Source organism: Hippocampus bargibanti, linkage group LG14 (assembly GCF_051943395.1).
Source record: "Hippocampus bargibanti isolate YZ-2025 linkage group LG14, ASM5194339v1, whole genome shotgun sequence".
NCBI classification, from domain to species: Eukaryota; Metazoa; Chordata; class Actinopteri; order Syngnathiformes; family Syngnathidae; genus Hippocampus; species Hippocampus bargibanti.
The window spans coordinates 18752087-18777217 of record NC_142747.1 but is presented as its reverse complement, the minus strand read 5'-3'; the positions used below and the strand labels follow the sequence as shown (position 1 = coordinate 18777217).

The following is a 25131-nucleotide window of genomic DNA, read 5'->3' as shown; positions in this document are numbered from 1 at the left end:
TTGGTGGGCATTACCGGTAATGCTCTTGACTGGTTTAGGTCCTACCTTTGTGACAGAACATTTGCTGCTCTGAGTCACGTACTGCCGTTCTGTCATATGGTGTTCCACAGGGCTCAATTTTGGTACCGATGTTGTTCTCACTATACTTGCTCCCACTGGGTTCCATACTAAGGAAACATGGTACAGTAAAGTCTCGTTATATCGATATTCTCGGGAGTCGGAAAAAAATATCGATATAACCGGGACTATCGATATATCCGTTCCTGCGGCATGTACATTTTCTCCTTGCGTTCATAGAAATAGTATCGTAATAAGCAGTACTATCGATATAACTGATATCGATATAACGAGACTTTACTGTATTTCCTTCCCTTGCGATGCAGATGACTGTCAGATCTATGTCCCACTGAGATAAAAAGACACTTTCCTGTTAAGTCCACTTTTATCCTGCCTGGGGGAAAATCAAAACCTGTATGGCACAAAACTTTAATGAAAATAAGACAGAAGTGATACGGTTTGGTCCCAGTGCCCCATGTACGTGTCATCCTGTAGAGTTGGCCCCCCTGGCTCCTGATCTGAAGTCAAGAGTCTCAAACGTGGGTCTTAAACTGGACAGTGACTTTAAAGTTGACCATCAAATTGGTGCCCTTGTCAAAATCCAGCTTCTTTCATCTTAGGCAACTGGCTAAACTAAAACCTCTCATTTCACATGAGCACCTTGAAGCAGGAATTCATGCCTTTGTCACATCTCGGGTCGATAACTCTAATGCGCTTTACTTTGGAGTCAGCCAATCCTCCATGAAGCGTCTCCAGCTGGTCCAGGTTGCTGATGCTTGCCTCTTGACTGGTACTCGTAAGAGGGAGCATGTACTGTAACGCCTACTCTGGCATTCCTTCACTGGCTCCCTATCATTTTAGAATTATTTTCAAGATCTTATTTGTCTTCAAATCTTTAAATGGCCTCGCTCCTCCTTACCTAAATTGTTAAAGCGCTATAAAAATCAATATGTGTTGTATTGTATTGTATTGTAACGCTATTTAGGAAGAATTTCTCCTTCCTCGCTTCCAACACAGCTGCCTTCGCACCTCATTTCCCAATTCATATCTCACAACCCTTTCGTGTCGTCTTTCCCCTTTCTCACACTTGGTTCTCATCCCTCTCCCGCGTTACGCTAATCTGGGCCATTAAATACCAGCTCATACAACATGCAACACAATGGGCCATTGGCTCTGTCGTAAAAGCAAAACGCCTCTTGGCTCTTGCAAATTCACGGCGGTGAAAAAAAATATATAATTGCCATGATTGGTGTTGATGATTATAATCATATTCTCCCTCCTGTTTTCTTGGACTGCAGCCTCTTTTGTCCAGCGTTCAAGTCATCCAAGAGCATTTTAAAGCGTCTCCTCAAAGCTTTTGGCCGCTTCCCAAATGGTTTGTGAAATTAACGACATCCATTTTAATCACATGTGTATCTCTGCCTGAGCTAAATAATAAAACCCCTCTGCATCAGCTTTACACGGAACGGAGCGAGATGTTCATCTACATGGCGGAGGGCGCCTATGTACTCATGAACATGTGCCATGCTCTCATGTTTTCAGGCGCCAGCAATACTACATGTGCAGCACACAAGCTCACCTGACACAAGCGCTTGAATTATTTACTCGCATTTCTTTTTTTTCTCTCTCTCTCTCTCTCTCTCTCTACAGTCCCCATAGACGCCACCGCCGGAATTAAGATGCTCTACGTGTTTGTGGACATCCAGATGGACAACGCGCACTTCCTGGATACGATCAAGTTCAACTTCCCACCCGGACAATCGTTGGCGCTCGTGAGCACCATTCAGTTTGTGGCTGCACTGCAGGTGATGGAACGCCGGCACATGCGGTTTCTATTGCGGGAGGGTTTGAATCGCTTCCTGTTTTATATGCCGCCGATGTCAAGTTTGGCATCTTCATTCACTCGAAAACAAGACTACATTAATATTCCGCGCTAGTCTTAAAATGTAAACTATAGCTATATGCGCTGGAATCTTTGTAAAATGTGCTCAGTAGAAGTCATTTGAAGTGATTTTACAAATTATGGACGCAACTTGTCCGGAGGTGTCGCTTGTCCTTTAAAGGAAGTCTTGTTTTTGAGTTTCGTCACGTCACGGAAGGAACGCCCCTGACCGAGAAAGGACACTCAATGCATTTTGCGGTATGGTGAATCGTTGTGTGTTGCACCAAGACTACTATTTGATATTCGCTGACACAAATTCCCAGCAGACAAATCAGCCCATTTCCAACGGAGCTTGGGCGCCATCTTTTGCATTTTCTGGGACACTACATTTCTGTCATTGACGGCTCGAATTGATATGGGAGGACTCCTTCAATCGATTGCAAACATTTATGATTTCCTCTTCCGAACTATTTGAATCATATTCATAACTGGATGAGTAACAAGAAAACATCTTCTCCGAATCTGAAACTTGTTTCTTGAGCACGGCAAGACGACTTGGCAAACTGAGGGCGGGACTTTCTGAAAATCCCCAGTTTCGATCTGATTTGTAGCAGGTTTTGGACACTTTAAGTCATTTTTATTGGTGTTTTGCATTTGACTGAAAATATCAGCCTGCGTGTTTTGGATATTTTAGATGCGATAAAACGTTTTTCTGCTGTCAGTTGGGAAAAAAAAAAGTGGTGTTGGTTGTCCTAACTGGCCAAAACGTTGCCATTTTCATTGCCTTTGGCAGTCAGCAACAGTTCGAAATAGCCCTCACGACACCCCCGGGAACACCAGAAAAATACAGCGTATGCAAGTCAGGTCGCGGCTTTCCCACTTCAGTGCTTCACTTTGACTTTCCGGTGGTGTCAGGTAGAATGTGAATGAACTATATATGTTCAACTTCACAGATCAAGCTAATGAAGTGTCTTGAGGCTAATAGCCGTGTGTGTTTTGCACAATGAAATCTTTATCCTGGGAAGACATTTTAATTCCAACTCGGCTCTGAACAATTAAACAGAAACGGGTTTGTTTAAATGGAAAAAGATAATTTAATAACTCAGTGCTGGAACCCCGAGTCCCAAAGCTTTACACTGAAAGGCACAAGCCAGCTCGTAAATTCTTGATTTCTGCAGCAGAACATCTCGGCAGGATTGGGCCTTGAGGATTTTTCTCATTTTGACCAAATACAGTAAAGTCTCGTTATATCGATATTCAAGGGAGTCCGAAAAAATATCGATATAACCGGGACTATCGATATATCCGACCCTGTTTGCATGTAATTTTCTCCGTGCGTTCATAGAAATAGTATCGATATAACCGGGACTATCGATATATCCGATATCGATATAACGAGACTTTACTGTAGTTGATAACCCTTTTGTTCTGGGACGAAAAATCTACCGTGACCACAGAAATAATTTGGATCTGGCGGAAGTACAAAAGGCGGGAAAAAATGCTTTCATGCCTCGAACAAACTCTCAATGTTGCCCTAAATTTAATTGCTGTTAAACTTAAACCAAGGCTCTTTCTTCAATTTTTTTTTCTTCATCAGTGATACCCACAGCTTACGGGCGCTTTAGCTCACAAACTTTTCGCCTTACAAACGTTAAATTCGCAAGATATATAATATATAATATAATCTTGGCGTACAAACTCTTTTTTTGGGAAATACACGGAGCGCCACAATGAGTGATGTGACGTTCGTGAACGGGCCGGTTCTCTGAAATGAACGAAGAGAGCCGAGCTGGAAATGGCAGCTGACTTTTTTTACCTCTATTCCCCACCCCCAGTCTTCGGTTAAAGTTTACGTGATTGGTCAAGAACCATGGTAGAGGAGGCAGGGGGGGACACACAGCAGGACACGCTCAGCAGTGAGGCAGAAACACAGAACTGCACATAAAGATAGGCAGACGACAGAGAGAGTGAGAAAATGGAAAACACAATGACATTTGGAGTTGTTTCAACTTTATTGATAGTTCAAAGGCATAGTGTAGACTGCAAGGTTAAAATATCCCATCAATCAGGCTCCACAAATAACCCGCACAAGCCATCTGTACAATTTGAAGAGAAAGGACAAGCAAGGAAACCAGCTATTAATGAAGTTTCTAGTGTGTCTGCCTGCATCTGTTGCTGTTGCAATATCACAGACACTTTATACAAAAAGCTATCCATTCCATCAATAATAATAATAATACATTACATTTTAAGCGCCTTTCCAAGCTCTCAAGGAAACTTTACAGTCACAGCATAGGTACTATAATAAGTAAATTACAATCACAAATAGACCGCAATAAATGAAATACAAGTACAGTAAAGTCTCGTTATATCGATATCGGATATATCGATAGTCCCGGTTATATCGATATTTTTTCGGACTCCCTTGAATATCGATATAACGAGACTTTACTGTATATATAGAAACGAGAGAGAGAGCTACACAGAAAATGCCATTTTAAATAGGTGGGTTTTGAGATGGGACTTGAAGGTGGGAAGAGAATTGATGTTACAAATGTTAGGAGGAAGTGACTTCCATCAACAACCATCACAAAGGTAAATAAAACGACTTTATTATACAGTACAGTTTATTGCTTTAATTACAATACAATATTACATTTATTATACAAACATGAGGTATATTTGTGTAGTTTTAAGGCTTATTTAGTAGAAAATTATGTTTTATGGAGACCTGGGAACGGATTATTCTCATTTCAATGGTTTCCTATGGGAGATTAATGTTTGGAATACACATTTTTCGCCTTACACACTTTCTGGGAACCAATTAAGATCGTAAGCCAAGATATCACTGTATTTGCAATCGCCTCCTTGCGTATTTCGCCGCATGTATGAACTTCGCCTACAACTCGCGATGTGTAGGCCGTCAAAACGGGCCTACAGAATGGGAAGCAGAAGCTTCTAGTTCACCCTCATTTCCTGTTGACTGCCTTAATTTCGCTTTTAATCGTTGATTTCATCCGTCATCCTCCACGCGCTGGAGCTAATTTTGATCCCCCTCCTCACGTTGCCTCAATTAATATACAGTCGAAGCGCTTGCGAAGAGGCGATTTATTCCGTGACGCAGCTGCGTTTCAAATCAAGTTGGCAGCCTCGTGATGGAAAGGAACGGAAGTTGTTCGTGGCTTTGGGATCACATTTCCAGTGTAATCTTTTCTGACCTCTTTCTCTGTTTTTTTTGCATCACTGGCCTATTTTAAACCCGACATTCATTCCCCTGTATAATCTGCATATACAGTAAAGTCTCGTTATATCGATATTCAAGGGAGTCCGAAAAAATATCGATATAACCGGGACTATCGATATATCCGACCCTGTTTGCATGTAATTTTCTCCGTGCGTGCATAGAAATAGTATCGATATAACCGGGACTATCGATATATCCGATATCATCCGATAAAGAGACTTTACTGTATATCCCACTTTGCCTGCCTTTGCTTTCACTTTGCCGCTTGCTCTATTTTTTTCCTCGTCTTTTTCTCTTGTACGGAACACAAAGAAGAACATGATTGTGGGGGGGGGGTGTCAACTGCAAAAACCAGACAAAATATGTGCACAAAACAAGGCAATCAGGGGCTTCGATGAATAATGATAAAAGCTCGCTGGCGTGTGTCAAGGATTATGAAAAATGTCTACAAGCGTCGCAACTTGATGAATATGTCATCACGTAAAACCGAGCGTGGCATTAAACGGGGATGTGCACGCTAATGAAAAAGCGATGGCGTTGTGTTGTCCTGATAACATTATTACGCAAGGACAGTGAAAGATGAAAATGTTCAGCCTGGCAAATTATCGCATCAGAGTAGCGCGAGGTTAGACGCTGAGCAAAAGAAAAACACTATCTCACTATCTATTATTTCGCTATCTCGCTAGCTACCTAGCTAACTACCTCGCTATCTACATATGTATCTATGTACCTAGCTATCCACCTAGCTATCTCGCTATCTCAGTATCTATCTAGTTAGACAGACAGACAGATAGCGAGATGGCTACCTCGATAGATAGCTAGCGAGATGGCTACCTCGATAGATAGATAGCTCGATAGCGAGATGGCTACCTCGATTGCTCGATAGCGAGATGGCTAGATAGCTAGATGGCTAGATAGCGATGACCTCGATAGCTAGATAGCCTCGATTGCTAGATAGCGATAGCGAGAGATGGCTACCTCGATTGCTCGATAGCGAGATGGCTACCTCGATAGCTTGATAGAGAGATGGCTACCTCGATAGCTTGATAGCGAGATGGCTACCTCGATAGCTTGATAGCTCGATAGATACCTCGATAGCTTGATAGCGAGATGGCTACCTCGATAGCTTGATAGCCTCGATAGCTTGATAGATGCCTCGATAGCTAGATAGCTACATCGATAGCTAGATAGCGAGATACTACCTCGATAGCTACGTAGCGAGATGGCTACCTCGATTGCTCGATAGCGATATGGCTACCTCGATAGCTAGATAGCGAGATGGCTACCTCGACAGCTTGATAGCGAGATGGCTACCACAACAGCTAGATAGCAAGATGGCTACCTCGATAGATAGATCGCGAGATGGTTACCTCGATAGCGAGATAGCTACCTCGATATCTCTTTATATATGTATTTATTTTGATACAATACATATTAATTTATATAGCGCTTAAACAACAGCTGAAACTGTAACAATGCACTTTTTTCCATTTAATTTGTTTATTTAATTATTTATGTGTTTTTTTTTATTTGTTTATTTGTATTTATTCCTTCCTTCCTGTATTTATTTATTGGATATGTCTTTTCTTTGTGTTACACAGTCTGTGAGTGCAGCCCTCAAGCCAGAGTACGACGTGCTGGTGCCACAGTGCCGACCTTTGTCACCCGGAGAAATTTTGGGCTGCACCTCTCCTCGCTTGGACCGCAACGTCAACGCCATCATGTAATAAATCAAATTCCACCTCCACATTGTTTTAACCCCCCCGTACCCCCGTCCGTCTGTCCGTCAGCATATATATCTGGATAACCAAAGATAGCATCCCTCTCCTACACTCCCCGTACGTTCGTCACCACGGACGTGGCCTTGTTAGCCGAGGAATAATCAGTATGACATCACACCAGTCAAAGCAAGATTATTTTATTCTACGGGCGGCCAAAAGCAGGCAAAGCTTAAAATAACCGAAACTGCGCACAAGCACTTGTAGGCTGCAGCACTGCAACCCACATCAAATTTCGATTTATTTATTTATTTGCTGTCTATTAGCTATCTAAATATCTAGCTGGCTATCTAGCTAGCTATCTATTAGCTATATGACTAACTAGCTGGCTATCTGTCTATCAATTATCTATTTAGGTAGCTATCTATTTGCTGTCTATTAGCTATCTAACTATCTAGCTGGCTATCTAGCTAGCTACCTATTTACTGTCTGTTACCTATCTAACTAACTAGCTGGCTCGCTATCTATTTGCTGTCTATTAGCTGTCTGACTAATTAGATGGTTATCTAGCTAGCTATCTATTCGCTATCTGTCGAGCTAGCTTTTTAGATAGTTAGATATTAACTAGCTATTAGCTTGCTAGCTTCCGAGTTCAGTGAACGCTGATGCGCGTGTGGCTGCCACTGCTCACCCACAGAAAAACTTATCCTGTGACTGTAAAGTGACCTTGAGAGTTTTGAAAGGCGCTTAGAAATGAAATGTATTATTATTATTATTATTATTTATTTCCTTATTCCTGGTAACAAACAACCTTGAATTTGTGACATTTATTTTCCTCTTTACAATTTAAAACAGTTCAAAATCTGAATACAATATTTTTGACTTGCTTTTGTCAAGGATCTTAGTCCGTATTAGGTTTATTATTATTATTATTATTATTATTATTATTATTATTATTATTATTATTATTATTATTATTATTATTATTAGTAGTAGTAGTAGTAGTAGTAGTAGTAGTATTTATTATCAGTATTCTTATTACTACAGTAAAGTCTCGTTATATCGATATCGGATATATCGATAGTCCCGGTTATATCGATACTATTTCTATGCACACACTGAGAAAATTACATGCAAACAGGGTCGGATATATCGATAGTCCCGGTTATATCGATATTTTTCGGACTCCCTTGAATATCGATATAACGAGACTTTACTGTATTACTACTATTATTATTATTATTATTATTATTATTATTATTATTGTTATTATTGTTATTCAAGCAGCAGATAATACTGACAGGACCATGCTGAGCTTGACTCTATATGCATAAGCCAAGCTCCACGGGAGGGTTAGGGTTAGCTACAAAGGTGTGCATTGCAGCGCATGTGCTCACCCACGTGTCTTTGGGTTTTTGATTTGGGGGGGGGGGGGGGGGGGGGGGGAGGGTGAAAGGGTTCGGGCTCTTCACCGACATCCTATGGGTCTTTGCTTTGATCTGTATAAGGGCTTTGATGAGACGGAGAATCGATTGCTTCGTCTGAGATTTGGTGCACTCTGTTGTCTCGAGCGTTCCCACTAGCTCGCTTTGTCTTTTCTGTTCACCCTCACACCTGCATCATTTAGGTTATATATATATATAACAACAGTAGCCAAAATGGAACTGTATAGTGCCACTTAGCAGTTTTTTTGACGACGATACTAGTGCAGCGTGTTCTACCGGAAACAAATTCCTTGTGTGTTCTACATACTTGGCAATAAAGATGATTCTGATTCTGATATATATACACACACACACACACACACACGCACACACACACACATTTCTGTTTCAATGGTTTTGTGAGGTCCGGATAACTCCAGATAAGGAGTGAGGACGACTGTTGCTGACAAGTTTAGAGAAGAACGAGTGTTACATTTGAACACTAAATGTCACCCCATTTCCCACTTCAACTTCTTTAAAAACGAAGCAATAAAAAGTGCACTTGAAAGTGAAATAACAGCAGAAGTGAGGTTTATTAATGCCTACATTCAAAGTCCTCACCCCTGTAGTGAATTTGGCTAAAATATCGTTTAACTTTTTGTGATATTAACTTTTTCCTCTCATTAACCACGCGCACACACACACAAACACACACAGTGAGTAAAAAGTGTGTGTATCCGAGTGAAATGAAAATACACACCACAAAAATCTTTTGGGTGAATTTGTGAGGACCTTTCTGAAACTTTAACAGATGCCTTTTAACAGAAGCCTCTAGAATGAATAGCTTGTGAGGACCGGCCAAAAGGTCCTCATTTGTCAAAAATGTTCTCACTATGGTATAAAATTTTTGTGGTCCTCACAAGATTAGTCATACAAACACACACACACACACACACACACACACACACACACACACACACACACACACACACACAGTAAAGTCTCGTTATATCGATATTCTCGGGAGTCGGAAAAAATATCGATATAACCGGACTATCGATATATCCGATCCTGCAGGCATGTAATTTTCTCCTTCTGTTCATAGAAATAGTATCGTAATAAGCAGTACTATCGATATAACCGATGTCGATATAACGAGACTTTACTGTATATATACCTGCGTATAAGGCACAGGGTCATCTTTTGAAGAAAATGAAGGCTTTTGGGTGCGCCTTATACACCGGAAACTACGGTAGTTACAAAATGTTATTGTAATTTTCCTGAAAAGGATATCACCGCCTTCCTTACTATCCAAAAACATCGAATAGTTGGCAACCAACCATATCCGACCTACGTTTCAACAACACAGAGCAGTTGTGCCTTTCCCCCTGTGGCACAACCAACACGAGAAGTTCCCCACCTCAGACGATGTCCTGGCTCAGCGTTCAAACCATGTTTGCATTGTCAAACTCTGCTTCCTCCAAATATATTCTTTTACCACACTGCGGTTTGTGGAGCGCATCAATAAATATCAACCCATGGCCAGGGTGGACCAACTCCAGGGAGGCAATAACTGAAACAGATCTCAGTACGTCAAAGAAAAGCGCTTGGGTTAGCAACAACCCACCACCACCACAACCCCTTCTGGACCCCCGTTGTGTAATTTGCATTTGGTGTCGTTTTTATATTCTACATTTTTTTTTTATTACCATTTCTATATGCTAAGTGAAGCAGTTTGTGGTTTCTCCGGAGAGAATGGCGGTATATAAATAGATGTGCCTTGCCTGGTGTTTTCAAGCACTTCCATGCCTCGCTGTTCTTTCTGTTTGTACACACTGCCTACGCTCGGAGTCTGCTGAATCCCCAGTAGAAGGCCAAGGGTTAATTGAAAGGCCTTGCATTCTCTGTAAACGGCATGCTCCGATCGTTGGGGGGTCATGTTCCCCTCCCCCGAACAGGGGTACTGGGCTGATCCTCCACTTTAGCCTCAGGGCCCGAAAACTGCTCGGTTTTAAGACTCGTGGTACAAAGTGTGGCCTATGGGGAAAGGGAACGATAGATTTAAATTGCTGATTGAGTTTATATTTGTACAAGTTGCTTTCTTCTGATTTTATTCTCTTGGTTTTTTTTTTTTCTGAATCGTGATATCTTTTTGTTTCTTCAGCTATTTGGGAGATGGAAGATTTCATCTGGAGTCTATCATGATCGCAAATCCAGATCTGCCTGCGTACAGGTATGGTAAATAATCCCTGTGTGTTGTTCACGCTTGAATTTAGAAATAATGTGTTGCTGTTAGCGTTTTTTTTTTACACATTAGCTCCTTTCATTTTCTTAGAAATTAACAATGGAATCCAAATAATGCGATCTGCCCAAGAGTCCGAAATATATGGCAGTCAAAAGGACTAAAAACTTGACTCAGGGTGATCATCAAGCTATGCAATATCCCATAGAAAAACCGCGTGATAAATATCTGTAAATCAATGGTGGGCTGTGTATATCACTCCTAGGCCTTCAGTAGTGCTATGTCTGAATCAATCCGCAACTGCAAATTTTCCAGGAAATAACTTGTTACTGACTTATTTATTTACTAATTTATTTATTTACTTACTTATTTACTTACCTATTTACTTACTTATTTACCTACCTACTTACTTACCTATTTACATATTTACTTATTTACATACAGTAAAGTCTCGTTATATCGATATTCAAGGGAGTCCGAAAAAATATCGATATAACCGGGACTATCGATATATCCGACCCTGTTTGCATGTAATTTTCTCCGTGCGTGCATAGAAATAGTATCGATATAACCGGGACTATCGATATATCCGATATCGATATAACGAGACTTTACTGTATTTACTTATTTAATTACCTACTTACCTGTTTACCTGTTTACTTATTTACTTATTTACTTACCTACTTACCTGTTTACTTATTTAATTATTTACCTACCTACTTACTTACCTATTTACATGTTTACTTGTTTACTTATTTGCTTATTTACTGATGTACTTATTTATTTAGTTATTTACTTATTTGTGTAGGTATGACCCCTACAGTAAAGTCTTCTCCAGGGAGTACTACGACCACAAGGCCATGCGTGCCTTGAGGCTAGAGGCCATCAACAAGGCTCGCTCAGCCCAGAGATGGGGGCTCATTTTGGGCACGCTGGGTCGTCAGGGAAACCCAAAAGTTCTGGAGGTGAGTGTCTGCTTTTGCGTGTGTGTGTGTGTGTGTGTCTTGGTTTCAGCAGTGTTTTTGTCCTCAGGCCTGCCATGCAACAGTCTGCAACATTTTTTCCAATTTGACTTTTATGTCAGGCGAGGTTCCAGCATTGGAAATCTTCATACTAGAAAAGTCTTTTTTTTTTTTTTTAAACAGTGGATGACACTCAACCGAAAAAATATTTATTGGTCAACGGGTTAACGCATCTGCCTCAGAAGTGCAGAGGTGCAGGGTTCAATTCCTGTTGTGAATCAATATTCACGTATAAGGCGCAGGATCGTCTTTTGAAGAAAATGAAGGCCTTTGGGTACGCCTTATACACCGGAAAATATGGTACATCTGCATATCCTGAATCAATCCACATTGGAAAATGTCATCCAGGTCAGTGGTAATCAACTGATTGGAAGGATTTCACCGCCGCATGTTTTCCATGTCTCACTGCTCCAATACCGTCACTTTAAATGACGCTCCCATTATCAAACTTTGCACGGCTTGATGGTATCCGGAACCTTCATGGTCGAGATACTCCCAAGACCTGGCTTGGCACCCACCGTATGATTTGCTTTGGAACATATGCTAATCCGTTACGTGAGGCACATATAAATGTCATCGCTATACATTCAAAAGACATATGGTGCCCGCCAGCGAGGGAGAGGTTATATTGTAGCATTAACGAGGAGGAGGTTTGAAGAGGGATTTACAAAAGGATGAACTTCTCGGCCATATTGATCTGTAGAGATTATGAAGTGAGGTGCCAGATAATGTTTTAAGTATGGTCTGATATGCAGTGATACCTCAGTTTACAAACTTAATTGGTTCCCAGAAAGTGTGTATAAGGCAGAAAGTGTGTCTTCCAAACATTAAGTCCCCATAGGAAACCATTAAAAATGAGAATAATCCGTTTCCAGGTCCTCATAAAACGTAATTTTCTACTAAATAAGCCTGAAAACTACACAAAATATATATTATTTTATGTATAATAAATGTCTGATTGTATTGTAATAACAAATAAACTGTACTGTATAAAAAAAGTCGGTTTCTTGACCTTTGTGATGGTCGTTGATGTAGTTGCCTCTTGATGATATCCGAGTGAAGTTGCTGTGCTTTCTCGGCAGTAATACCCTCACTCACTGCCCCCTGCTAGCTGCTTTTTGTTAATCCAAATCAACAGAAAATTTTCAACCTCTTCTATTGCGTGAGACCGTTGCTTAGACAACACAGAAACACCCTTAGCCACACGTAGCAACGGTCGACTTAGCATACTGCTACTGGGACGCTAAGTCACACAAACACACACCTCGTTCGTGTTTTTCGATGATCTCCTTCTTCTGCTTGCCTGTAATTTTCTTGTGGGGTCTTTTTCGGTCCCATAATAGCAAAAGTACTCCACTCGATAACAAACCATGTCTGCACTCAAAGAAAATAGGTGTGGAAAAGTAGTGCGGGGGCGCTGTGCGGCGGTGTGGTGTTCCGAAAACTAGTTTGTATGCCAAGATTATATTCTCGCTAATTTAATGTTCGTAAAGCAAAAAGTTTGTAAAATAAAGCGTTCGTAAGCCGAGGTATCACTGTATCTTGTACTGTATTGTTTTTTTTTGTCTTTAACTCAAGTCTTTTTTCCCATGTGTTTTTATCTCACTCATCCAACATTTATGGGATTTTGAAATGTCTTCTCGGCATCGATATACTTTCAACACTTGTTCTTCGTGTATATCAGAATCAAATATCCGTTGATTGTGGAACCTTTTTCACCTTTTGCTCAAGACCACCCCACTTAGTTATTGTTGCCAACGTCAATCCATTGCTTATTTTAGAGAAGACAAAGATGTGCCTTTGAATTATTGATGAATCCAACTTGAACTGAGCTTTGTGTTGCATCTCCGGGTGGTGCAGGGCAGAAAATGAGTCCAACTGGCAAGGCCGTTGAAGAAATCTGCTCTCGCTTGAAGTGTCTATATTGTTTGGCTGCAAATAAATTGACTTGTTGTGGCCACTCCTTGAAGAAAAAAAAAATCACCTTTTGATACGAGGGTGACAGATACGCCGCACTTCTAACGCTATTTTCCTTTGTAGCACCTGGAGTCAAGGCTGCAGTCTCTGGGCAGAAGCTTTACACGAGTTCTCTTGTCCGAGATTTTCCCCAGCAAGTTGGATCTGCTGCCTGATGTTGACGCGTGAGTAATGAGATTCCGACGCACGTAAAGTAACATGCTAGCAGAAAGAAAGTAGGGCATTGCTCCATCACAGCCTTTGAAGGAGATGCTGGTCAGTTTCTCTGCTCTTATCAATATAACAATAAGGTGCCTTTGAGACTTCCCGGATTTGACCGTAAACCATACAAGACAATACATATTGATTTATATAGCACTTTAACAACAGCTGAAGCCGGAACAAAGCGCTTAACATGGAAAACTATCATATACAGGGATACCTCGGTTTACGAACCCCTTGGTTTACAAACTTTTCTGTTTACGAACGTTATATTTATGAAGATTTTACCTTGGTATCTAAGTGACGACTGGCGGCGTGGAATAGAGGACCAAAACAAACTGGCTGCCATTTTCTTGGAGAACGGGCTCGTTCGCGATCGACACATCACTCCTTGTGGCTGCTTCGTGTGTATCCCGAAAAATAGGTTGTGTGCCAAGGTAAAATTTCCATCAATGTAACGTTCGTAAACCGAAAAGTTCGTAAACCGCGGTGTCACTGTACACCAGAATATTTCTTAATTGCATTCCGAATCTATCAGACCCGCATTTATTTTGGGCTTATCTGAGTCATGCTTCCCACTCCCCACACTCTATGAATTATTCTGTGTGAGGTCCAGCTACAATCGACGCAACAAGCCAACCGGGCGTCTTACAATATCCCGAATCCACCGTGTCGTATTGCGACAGGGATGCAAGCAGGAGAGAGAATTTTCGATCGAGCGCACAGCCCCATTTCAAGCTTTCGACACCCACGTCGTTGTCATCTAAAAAGACCCCTCCCCCCCCTCCCTTCCATTATCTTATTCTCTTAAGTGTGTAATGAGACTCTCCTCAAGCAGCCTTTGTGCTATTGTACACGAATCTCCTCGTCACACACGCTTATCGCGACGAGACGGTCGTCATACCACCCGGTGCTTTGTGACATTGAATACAGTAAAGTCTCGTTATATCGATATCGGATATATCGATAGTCCCGGTTATATCGATACTATTTCTATGCACGCACGGAGAAAATTACATGCAAACAGGGTCGGATATATCGATAGTCCCGGTTATATCGATATTTTTTCGGACTCCCTTGAATATCGATATAACGAGACTTTACTGTATTTTCCATTCCGTTTTTTTTTTTTAAAACAACAGTCCAATTAAATAGCAAATTCTATGGACGTGTTTTTACTTCTTTTGGGTGTCGAAGGCCTAATTGCTTCAGCGACGGGTCACGAATGAAGCAAGTCCCGCTCATGGCTTCAGCAACATGAAAAGTTGTGATGTCTTAGATTAGCTTTAGCGCTCATGTGATAGATTGTCTGTTTTTTTTTATGTATTTTTAAATGTTTCCATATTATAATAATAATCATATTAATAATAATACATTTCATTTATCAGCGCCTTTCAAAACTCTCAAAGTCACTTTACAGTCACAGGATCAGGTTTTCTGTGGGTGAGCAGTGGCAGCCACACGCGCTAGCGTTCACTCAACCGGGAATGACTCAAATAGATCAAGTTAGCTTGCTAGCTAATATATGACTAAAAGCTAGATAGCTAGCTAGTTAGACAGCTAATACAGTAAAGTCTCGTTATATCGATATCGGATATATCGATAGTCCCGGTTATATCGATACTATTTCTATGCACGCACGGAGAAAATTACATGGAAACAGGGTCGGATATATCGATAGTCCCGGTTATATCGATATTTTTTTCGGACTCCCTTGAATATCGATATAACGAGACTTTACTGTATATAGAAAATAGATAGCTAGCTACTTAGCCAGCAACGGTGACTCCATTCAACTGGGAATAACTCAAATACATCGAGTTTTCTAGCTAGCTAATAGATGACTAATAGCTAGCTAGCTAGCTAGTTAAACACCTAATAGATCAAATAGATTTAGAAATTACCCCAAAGCTCACTTTACTCCGGTCCACTTTCACGACTGGAATAAGGAGGAAGAGAGGGAGTCATTTTATTTTGGGGTCTCTTAATAATAATAATAATCATCATAATTATAATCATCATAATCATAATAATAATGCATTTTATTGATAAGTGCCTTTCAAAACTCTCAGGATCACTTTACAGTCACAGGATACATTTTTCTGTGGGTGAGCAGCGGCAGCGTTCACTCAACCCGGAAGTAACTCAAATAGATAGAAAGCTAGATAGCTAGCCAATAGATAGCTAATAGCTAGCCAGCGAGACAACAAACTCGGGAATAGCGCTCTACGTCATATTTTCAATTCCCGAATACATTTGTGAATGGCAGTGAATGGGTTAAATAACCTGTAGTTTTGTTGCTTCATCTCACTTCTTGCTTACCTTAATGGACTGCGAGTTAAGCTTTGCTTTGGAACTACTATTCGACTTCAAATAAAACCACGTTTAAAATGCCTTTAAGATGACAGGTGTGTAGAGTTAGCTTAGCGATTAGCCTCAACCGATGGACTTCCAGGTCTCATTACCAATTCACCATCGCACTTGGGTGTACACACACACACAAAAACACGCACACACACATGAACACACACCCACACACACGGCCGTGAGCAGATTGCTGCAAGTGTGTGTGACTCAGCTGGGCTCTCAAATTACGAGGGGATGGAAAAGAATTCACTCTACAGGGCGAGAGCCGTTTAGAGCGAGGAGTGGGGGAGGGGGGCAGGCCGAATTTGAAAATGAGAACCCGCGTTTGCCCAAAGGGCGGGTGAAATATTTCTGTCTAAATCGGAGTCAACCGTGCAATCAATTCAGCCGCTTAGAAACTTTGCAAAGTTGGCATAAGGGGGGGGGGGGCAGATGGGCAATTTTGACATTCATGTTATGAGGCTTTCATTCCCTACCGCCCTTCTTTCCTCTTACTCCGCCATCGCCTCGTTAGGCGTCGTCGTACAGCCCCCCCCCCCGCCTTCTCTCATTGGCCCTGTAAAACGCATTTCTTCATCAACAAAAATGAGTGCATCCAAAAGATAGGCAAATAAAACTACTTTATTGTACAGTAGTTTATTTCTTCAATTACAATATAATAGCACATTTATTATACATAAAAATAAGGTAGATTTTGTGTAGTTTTAAGGCTTATTTAGTTGAAAATTGTTTATGGGGAGCTGGGAACTGATTATTCTCATTTTTAATGGTTTCTTATAGGAAATAAATGTTCAGCAGGCAAACTTTTCGCCTTACACACACTTTCTGGGAACCAATTAAATTCGTGAGCTGAGGTATCACTGTATTTTTATAAAACAGCAAAACCCTTCACTAAATCGCCATGGTTGTGTGAGGTTCAATTTGGATCGTGCTTAAAACACAATTCTTAGATCGTTACCACATATGCTTTAGTCATGTTGATGATGTGATAGCAGGGCGAATGGGGCAATCAGGGCCAGTCAAAGACCATAATCAGTCAGCACAAAGGAAGTAATCAGTTCAACTTCAGGGAATAGTCCTCTGCTCCCCCCAACCTTAGAGCTGGGACCTATCAAAGCAGCGGTCTGGCACCGCCACCTCTGGACAGTAGGGATATATAGGTAATATCCGACTTATGACCAGCTCGACTTACGACCACCCATACTTACGACCACAACCTCCAGACCCTATTTTAAAAATTTGAATTCTACGCCTGGTACGGCAACGCGCTAGCAGGCCGGCAACGTGTATGACAATTTTGGTTAGCCACCCAGCATCTCACTCTCGCACTGCAATCGACCGAGTGATGGCACCAGAGGGGGGGGGGGGGGTTTGCGAGTCATTTAGCCTACGAGTCTCTATTCAACATTTTGAATGGATTTCGACTTACGACCACTTTGACTTACGACCGTTTGGTCGGAACGGTGTGTTACCTGTGTATATATATATATATATATATATATATATATTATATATATAGGGCCAGAGCTACCAGCAAAATTTAGTTCGCTGACGAAGCTTCTCGGATGAGGAGCGAAACATCCGACACCTTCAAAGAAGTACAAATGACCACCGAAAAAGCCTTTTCATCGGCATCTCTTCATCGTTCCTCGTCAATAACTGAAGCCCCATCATTGGACTTAGGCAGTGACAACGGAACCGTGGATAGGATTGATCCGCCAAAGCTAATCCGCACCATCCCTTTCCATTACCCCTTCCCCTTATTGTTCATTTTTCTTCCCTCCAGCTGTTTTACCCCCTCCCCCCCCTCCTCTTTTTCCCCACCCTTCATGCTCTCCCCTCATGCATTTTCAAGAGTAAACACTTTTCTTACAGACAATCTTGCTCTTACTTCTTCTCCTTGCCTCGTGCCCCCAACACCCTCGTCTCCATCTGCTCCATCTTTATTGCTCTTCCTCCCTTTCCGCTATCGGTGTCTTTCTCATCTCTTTCATACACAGACCCAACCCCAAGCAGTCCTCCTTTTTTACTCCCCTCCCACCACTCTGTCTGCCAGCTATGTAGGCTACCTCCATGGAGACTTGAATGGTACTACGTCTTCTCTTTTTTTTTTTTTTTTTTTTAATTCACACATACCTTCCCTTTCCTTCTCTTTCTCATCATTTCTTTTTTTTTTTTTTTCCGGTGGGTCCTCGATTGCCCCTAACCTCTCACCTCCCCCTTTAGGCAGCATCAGTCATTCCTCTGACTGCTTCTGCAGTCACATGCTATATACCGCGGCTGTTTGCCAATCAGGACACATCTCTTCAACAGATGCCTGAGATCAGGTGGAAGCAGGAAGCGGCGCGGGTCTAGCGCGTGAGAGTAGGCGCACATGTGCCCCCTGTCGCCCCCCCCCCTCTCCACCTTCCCATAGGATCTTGCGAACGAGTGATTCTGGTTGTTTTATGTGTAGGTTCAGACGTATGCAGCTAATGGCAATGTTGCCTATGGCATAATGGTGGTCAAAACCATCCTGAGCTGATCAAAATGTAGATTTTGAAGCATCTCAGGACAACGTTGCTCCAAAAAAATGCTTTTAAATATTCAATACATATTAACCATAATCATCCCTACAACCACACACACAAAATATAATTAACCCATTCCCTACCAGACATATTATTGTATTTTATTTATTATACTATGCTTGTCTGTGACTGTAAAGTGTCCTTGAGTGCTTTGAAAGGCGCTTAAAATGTAAAGTATTATTATTATTATTATTATTATTATTATTATTATTATTATTATTATTATTATCATTATGGTGATGATGATACAGTAAAGTCTCGTTATATCGATATTCAAGGGAGTCCGAAAAAATATCGATATAACCGGGACTATCGATATATCCAACCCTGTTTGCATGTAATTTTCTCCGTGCGTGCATAGAAATAGTATCGATATAACCGGGACTATCGATATATCCCATATCGATATAACGAGACTTTACTGTAATTATTATTATTATTATAAAAAGTGTCCATTCCAGTGCCAGGGTTTTGTCAAGACCCACAGAATATTGACTCTTAGGACGACATAAACATTCATTGCAGCATAAGAAACCTTAGACTTTCTTATTTAATCAGAAAAAAAGAGTTAATTCCTAAATGATATGGGTCCGGAGTTATATGAGCGTGAAATCGGGGTGTATTGTACAAAATACAATACGTTTATATAGCGCTTTAACAACAGCTAAAGCTGCAACAAAGCGCTAACATGGAGAAAAAAAAAAGGAAAATGCTGCCCCTGTGTACCCTAATTGGAGCTGAAAGACAACACTTGAATGGCTTCACTGTTTCATTTCAAATCTATCATCATCATCCGAACACTTTGACAATGTGATTCTGTCTCTTGGCTTGAATTCATGTGCCTTCTTCTCTCCTGCAGGTGGGTACAAATTGCGTGTCCGCGACTGTCCATTGATTGGGGTTCAGCCTTCTCCAAACCGCTGCTGTCTCCCTATGAGGTAAAAATGACCCACTCAGTCTTACCGTCCACTTGGACGACCACCTGCGGCTCTTTGAACGCACGCACAGGCCCGTTGTGTTATTTTGGCGCCGACATTGTTAAGGTGAGCTAAAGTAATAATAAATAATAATACATTTCATTTGTTAGCGCCTTTCAAAACTCTCAAGGTCACTTAACAGTCACAGGATACGTTTTTCTGCGTATGAGCAGTGGCAGCAGATACACACGGATCTGCCACAATGAGTGATGTGTCGTTCGCGAACGAGCCCGTTCTACTAACAAGAAAATGGCAGCTCTATTCCCCGCCCCCAGTCTTCGGTTAAAGCCACGTGATTGGACAAGAACGAACAAAGAATGGTTTGAACATTAAAGAGACAGGCAGACGACAGTGAGGGAGTTTCCACTTTGATAGTTCAAAAGCAGAGTGTTGACTGCAAGGTTAAAATTCCCATCAATCAGGCTCCACAAGTAACCCGCACAAGCCATCTGTACACTTAATGCAAAAAGCTGTCAACTCAGCTAAACAGAACACAATTGATGAGGAACAAGGTAAAATTATCGCAGAGAAAGGGATCATTCCTCAAGATGGTGAAAGAAGAAGGCTACGTTGCTCATCAAGTGTTTAATGCTGAGGAAACCGGCCACTCCATTCCATCAAGCCATCAACGAACATCACAAAGGTAAATAAAACGACTTTATTATACAGTACAGTTTATTTCTTTAATTATAATACCATAGCACATTTATTATACGTAAAATAAGGTATGTTTTGTGTAGTGTTAAGGCTTATTTAGTAGAAAATTATGTTTTATAGGAACCTGGGAACGGATTATTCTCATTTTAATGGTATCCTATGGGAAATTAATTTTTGGGATACACACATTTTGCCTTACACACTCTGTCTGGGAACCAATTAAGTTTGTAAGCCAAGAGATCACTGTATGAGCTATAAACTCATTCAGACATAGTTCTCAAATCGCTGCATTGGACAGGAAAAACCCCTTTTTTGTGCAGGTGCCTGCTTTGCTCTCCTTCGCAGCCACTTTTTTTGTTGTTGTTTTTTTTAAACATCTGCATTCAAATCGATTGAGCTGCATTTGCGTTGGGAACGTATCCCCTCACGGTTTTCTCGCCGCTGAGTGCTTGTTACGTGTACTGTGGCATTTAAAAAGAAGATGGCAGCAGCGGGAGGGGAAAGGAGCTGAGAGGGCGGAGTGTGCCCGGGGACGATGGGGGGGGATACTTATTTTCAGGGCCTCTCATGTTATATTTATAGTCAATAAGACGCACTCGGCTCTCTTGTCGGAGTGGGGATTAGCGGCGCAAGCTAGCATGCGTAGAGCGGAGGAGAGGTTGGAGAAGGCGGTTCGCCAAAATAAGTACACAGAAGAAGACAGTAAAGCAAAAATAGGAGAAGGTGAAAAATTCATCCTTTGAGTTGGATACCGTCTTTTGAATATTTACCCTATTTGAATCTGTTTTGGATTCATCTTTATATACAGTGATACCTTGGCTTACGAACTTAATTGGTTCCCAGAAAGTGTGTTTTAGTCAAAGTGTGTATTCCAAACATTTATTTCCCATAGGAAACCATTAAAATGAAAATAATCCGTTCCCAGGTCTCCATAAAACATAATTTTCAACTAAATAAGCCTTAAGACTACACACAATATACATTATTTTATGTATAATAAATGCTGTCCAATAGCTATATAGCTATCTGGCTGACTGTCTATTGGATAGCTCGCTAGCTTTCTTTCTATTTGAGTTACTTTTGAGTTACTTTTGGGTTGAGTGAACGCTGGCGCATGTGGCTTCCGCTGCTCACCTACAGAAAAAATTATCCTGTGACTGTAAAGTTACCTAGATAGCTATTAGACAGCTAGATAGATAGCTATATAACTATTAGACAGCTAGCCAGATATCTATATAGCTATTAGACAGCTAGCCAGGCAGCTAGAGAGCAAATGAGATACATTTGTTCATTTTTTGCCGTCTCCTTTGTTGCGGGGGTGGTGATAAAGCGCTAGTCCGTCCTCTGACAATGTTTTTTCCCTTCCACGAGGGGGCGGCATTTGCCTTTTGTCCATGTTAGCGCTTTGTTCCAGCTTCAGCAGTTGTTAAAGCGTTATATAAATCAATATGTACAGGTAACATCCGACTTACGACCGGCTCGACTTATGACCACCCGCACTTATGACCACGACCTCCAGACCCAATGTATTTTGTACAGCTGCCCCCATTTCAAGCTCAAATAACTGCAGACACATATAATTTAGGAATTAACTCTTTTAATCTAATGAAAGAAGAGAGTGGAAGATTTGTAACAATGTATTGAATCTTTATATAGGCCTAAAAGTCAATATTCTGTGGGTCCTGCAATTTGCGTGAAAATGACAAAAACCCTGGCACTGGAGTGGACACATTTTTTTGCACATCATCCGCCTGTGAAGTTCATATCAGACAAAATTTCAATTAATGTACCTCGAAACACCTCAAAATTCACTCAATGCGTGCGAGAAACAGTCAACATCCCAAAACCTGGTCATCTCTCATTGGTTTAATTCCATCCTTCCCTCAGGCAGCAGTGGCCCTCCAGGAGACAACCTGGAAGGAGGTCTACCCCATGGATTTCTACTCCAATCAGAGCCTGGGGCCGTGGACCCCCAACCACCCGGATAACCAGCCTGCTCGGCCCCCTCGAGCACAAGCCCAGGTGAGGAGGCAAATTTCCCCATTGTGTGACGAATAAAGGTTTTCTGATTTTCTGATATGGGATATCTTCGTATACCTGTGGCCATACTGACACCTAGTGGCGCTTGTTCCACGACCTTCATTTCCATAGGCCACCCAAATGTTCTCATTTGTGTGAATATGAAATTCCGTCTTGATTTTGTTTGATTTATTATTTCAGGTCCGCTCTGCAGCTGCTTTTCAACAGGCAGCCGCCAAGCAGTGTACACAGGCGAAGTGCGCCCCCTGCAGCTGCCAGGGGGAATGACAAAGCGATATTTCTGGAGCCTTAAAATGAGACAAAGTGGGTATTTTTCCACTTAAGGCCAGCCAGAATGAATCCCTCACTTTTTCCAGCAAGTCACATTGTACTTCCACCACACATTGCAACATTTCAAACACACGCTTGATATAAAGTACCGTATTTTCCAGTGTATAAGTCGCACCCAAAAAAAGCATTCATTTTCTTGAAAAGATCACCCTGTGCTTTATAATAATAATAATAATACATTTCATTTCTAAGCACCTTTCAAAACTCTCAAGGTCACTTTACAGTCACAGGATAAGTTTTTCTGTATGTGAGCAGTGGCAGCCACACGCGCCAGCGTTCACTCAACCCGAAAGTAACTCAAATCGATAGAAAGCTAGCTTGGTAGCTAATAGATAGCTAATACGCATGTGCACCTTATATGTAAAGTCATATTGAGCCACAATAGGTCTCGCAACTACTGTTAACAGCCACCTACTCCATTTCCCCCCGTAGAGGTTATAATAATAATAATAATAATACAGTTAATTTCTAAGCTCCTTTCAAAACTCTCAAGGACACTTTACAGTCACGGGAAGTAGTGCGTAACACCAGCCTCTACTCTAACACCTTATGTGGTGTGCCGTATATTTAGAAAACGTTTATATACTTATATATTATATTTTAAAAAACTTTTTGTCATTCATTGAAGGTGCACCTTATAGTCTGGTGCGCCTTATATATGGAAAATGTCTGAAAATATACCATTCATTGGGGGTGCGCCTTATACTCCGGTGCGCCTTATATATGGAAAAAGTTAGAAAATCCACCATTCATTGGGGGTGCGCCTTATACTCTTGTGCGCCTTATATATGGAAAAAGTTAGAAAATCCACCATTCATTGGGGGTGCGCCTTATACTCCGGTGCGCCTTATATATGGAAAAAGTTAGAAAATCCACCATTCATTGGGGGTGCGCCTTATACTCCGGTGCGCCTTATATATGGAAAAAGTTAGAAAATACACCATTTATTGGGGGTGCGCCTTATATATGGAAAAAGTTAGAAAATACACCATTTATTGGGGGTGCGCCTTATCATCCGGTGCGCCTTGTATTTGGAAAACATTTGAAAATACACCATTCATTGGAGGGGTGCACCTTATAGTACAGTGTGTCTTATATATGGAAAAAAGTTTGAAAATACACCATTCATTGGGGGTGCGCCTTATCATCCGGTGCGCCTTATACATGGACATTTTTTGAAAAGACGCCATTCATTGGGGGTGCGTCTTATACTCTGGTGCGCCTTATAGAAAACATTTGAAAAGACACCATTCGTTGAGGGTGCGCCTTATATTCCAGTGCGCCTTATATATGAAAAAAGTTTGAAAATACACAGTTCATTGGGGGTGCGCCTATACTCCTTTGCGCCTTATGCACCGGAAAATACGGTACTCACGTGTGTTCATGAGTCACATTCCCTTTGGTGAATCTCATGAAATATGTTTTTGCTGCTATATTTGCAAGTTTCATGAAGAAAGCGAAACAATGATAAAGAGCACAGGTGTCAAAGTCAAGGCCCGGGGGCCAAATCGGGCCCGCCTCATCATTTTATTCGGCCCCTGAAAGCAAATCAAGCATGTCAAGTTCCATGATGCTTGCTAAAGTCTGAACCAAAATTTCAAATTGTCGCAATGTAAACCACAATAACATTATTTCTGTGATAATTTCTGACTTTAAATTTGAAAATTAATGATTCATTAATTTGGTGTGCGCTCTATATATAATATCTGGCGGGGATTAAACATTCTAATGGCTTCGTCAAAATTCGTAACAGCCCCCTGAAAGGAAACCGTAACTACATTGTAACCTCAAAAAATGAGTTTGACAACCTTGACATTGTGACATTGGTAGGATGTAAAAAAAAATGACCTCCATTTCACCGCTACTAAAGGTGACATGCATCTCCCCTTCGTGGGATCCACATGATGTCTTAGAGCACTTTACTTATTTAAATGAACACTGCAATAGCTCACTGCCAAATAAATATATCTTGAAAATGCTGTTATATTTACTTTCATGGCAATTTACAACACAAAATCGTATTTTGAGTGATTGGTAGCAGGTTTGTTGTTGTTTTTCTTTTTTTTTTTTTAAGCAAGAATATCCACCAGTGACGCTTGCTCTCCGTTCTTATTATTTATTGATGGAGCTTTCTGTCGATAAATAAATAAATATGTAAGAAGAGAAATGTTGCTGCGGAAAAAGCGAATAGCCTCCTCCCCCCCCCCCCCCTCCTCATTTCATGGGTGGGGCTTCGGTGCAATTCACCAAAATGTCCAACACTTGTTTCTTTCATGACGTTTCCATGGCAACACATCCATCCTTCTATTCATGTGTGTCACGTTGAGCCAGCCTATGGGCAGATGCACAGCAGCAAAAAAAGAAATAATCGGCCTCACCAAGACGTCCAGGTTTGGTTTTGTATTTTTTTTTTTAATGTTTTT

The 25131-nt window shown here is 41.2% G+C and overlaps 1 protein-coding gene and 1 long non-coding RNA gene across 21 annotated transcripts in view; one reads left to right on the top strand and one right to left on the bottom strand.

Annotated features, from left to right (window-relative positions):
• The window catches only part of dph1 (diphthamide biosynthesis 1), a 145284-nt gene that overhangs the window by 27179 nt on the left and 92974 nt on the right, over positions 1-25131 (top strand). For 18 of the 20 annotated variants that reach the window (XR_016117125.1, XR_016117123.1, XR_016117111.1 and 15 more), the window contains exons 5-13: positions 1708-1862; positions 6785-6906; positions 10490-10558; positions 11376-11532; positions 13630-13730; positions 19564-19642; positions 22226-22360; positions 22559-22681; positions 25040-25098. Coding sequence is in view for 1 of the 20 variants with exons in the window: in XM_089013224.1 (XP_088869350.1) it covers positions 1708-1862; positions 6785-6906; positions 10490-10558; positions 11376-11532; positions 13630-13730; positions 19564-19642; positions 22226-22360; positions 22559-22645 (905 nt within the window). In the remaining 19 variants the exon portion in view is untranslated. Of the gene's footprint in view, positions 1-1707; positions 1863-6784; positions 6907-10489; positions 10559-11375; positions 11533-13629; positions 13731-19563; positions 19643-22225; positions 22361-22558; positions 24689-25039; positions 25099-25131 lie in introns of those variants that run through there. The other 2 variants (XR_016117109.1, XM_089013224.1) reach the window with 2 other exon arrangements.
• Positions 24758-25131, bottom strand: part of LOC148888674 (uncharacterized) — a 1930-nt gene continuing 1556 nt past the window's right edge. Inside the window, exon 2 of the long non-coding RNA XR_016117128.1 lies at positions 24758-25040. This is a non-coding gene — a long non-coding RNA (uncharacterized LOC148888674). The remainder of the gene's footprint in view (positions 25041-25131) is intronic.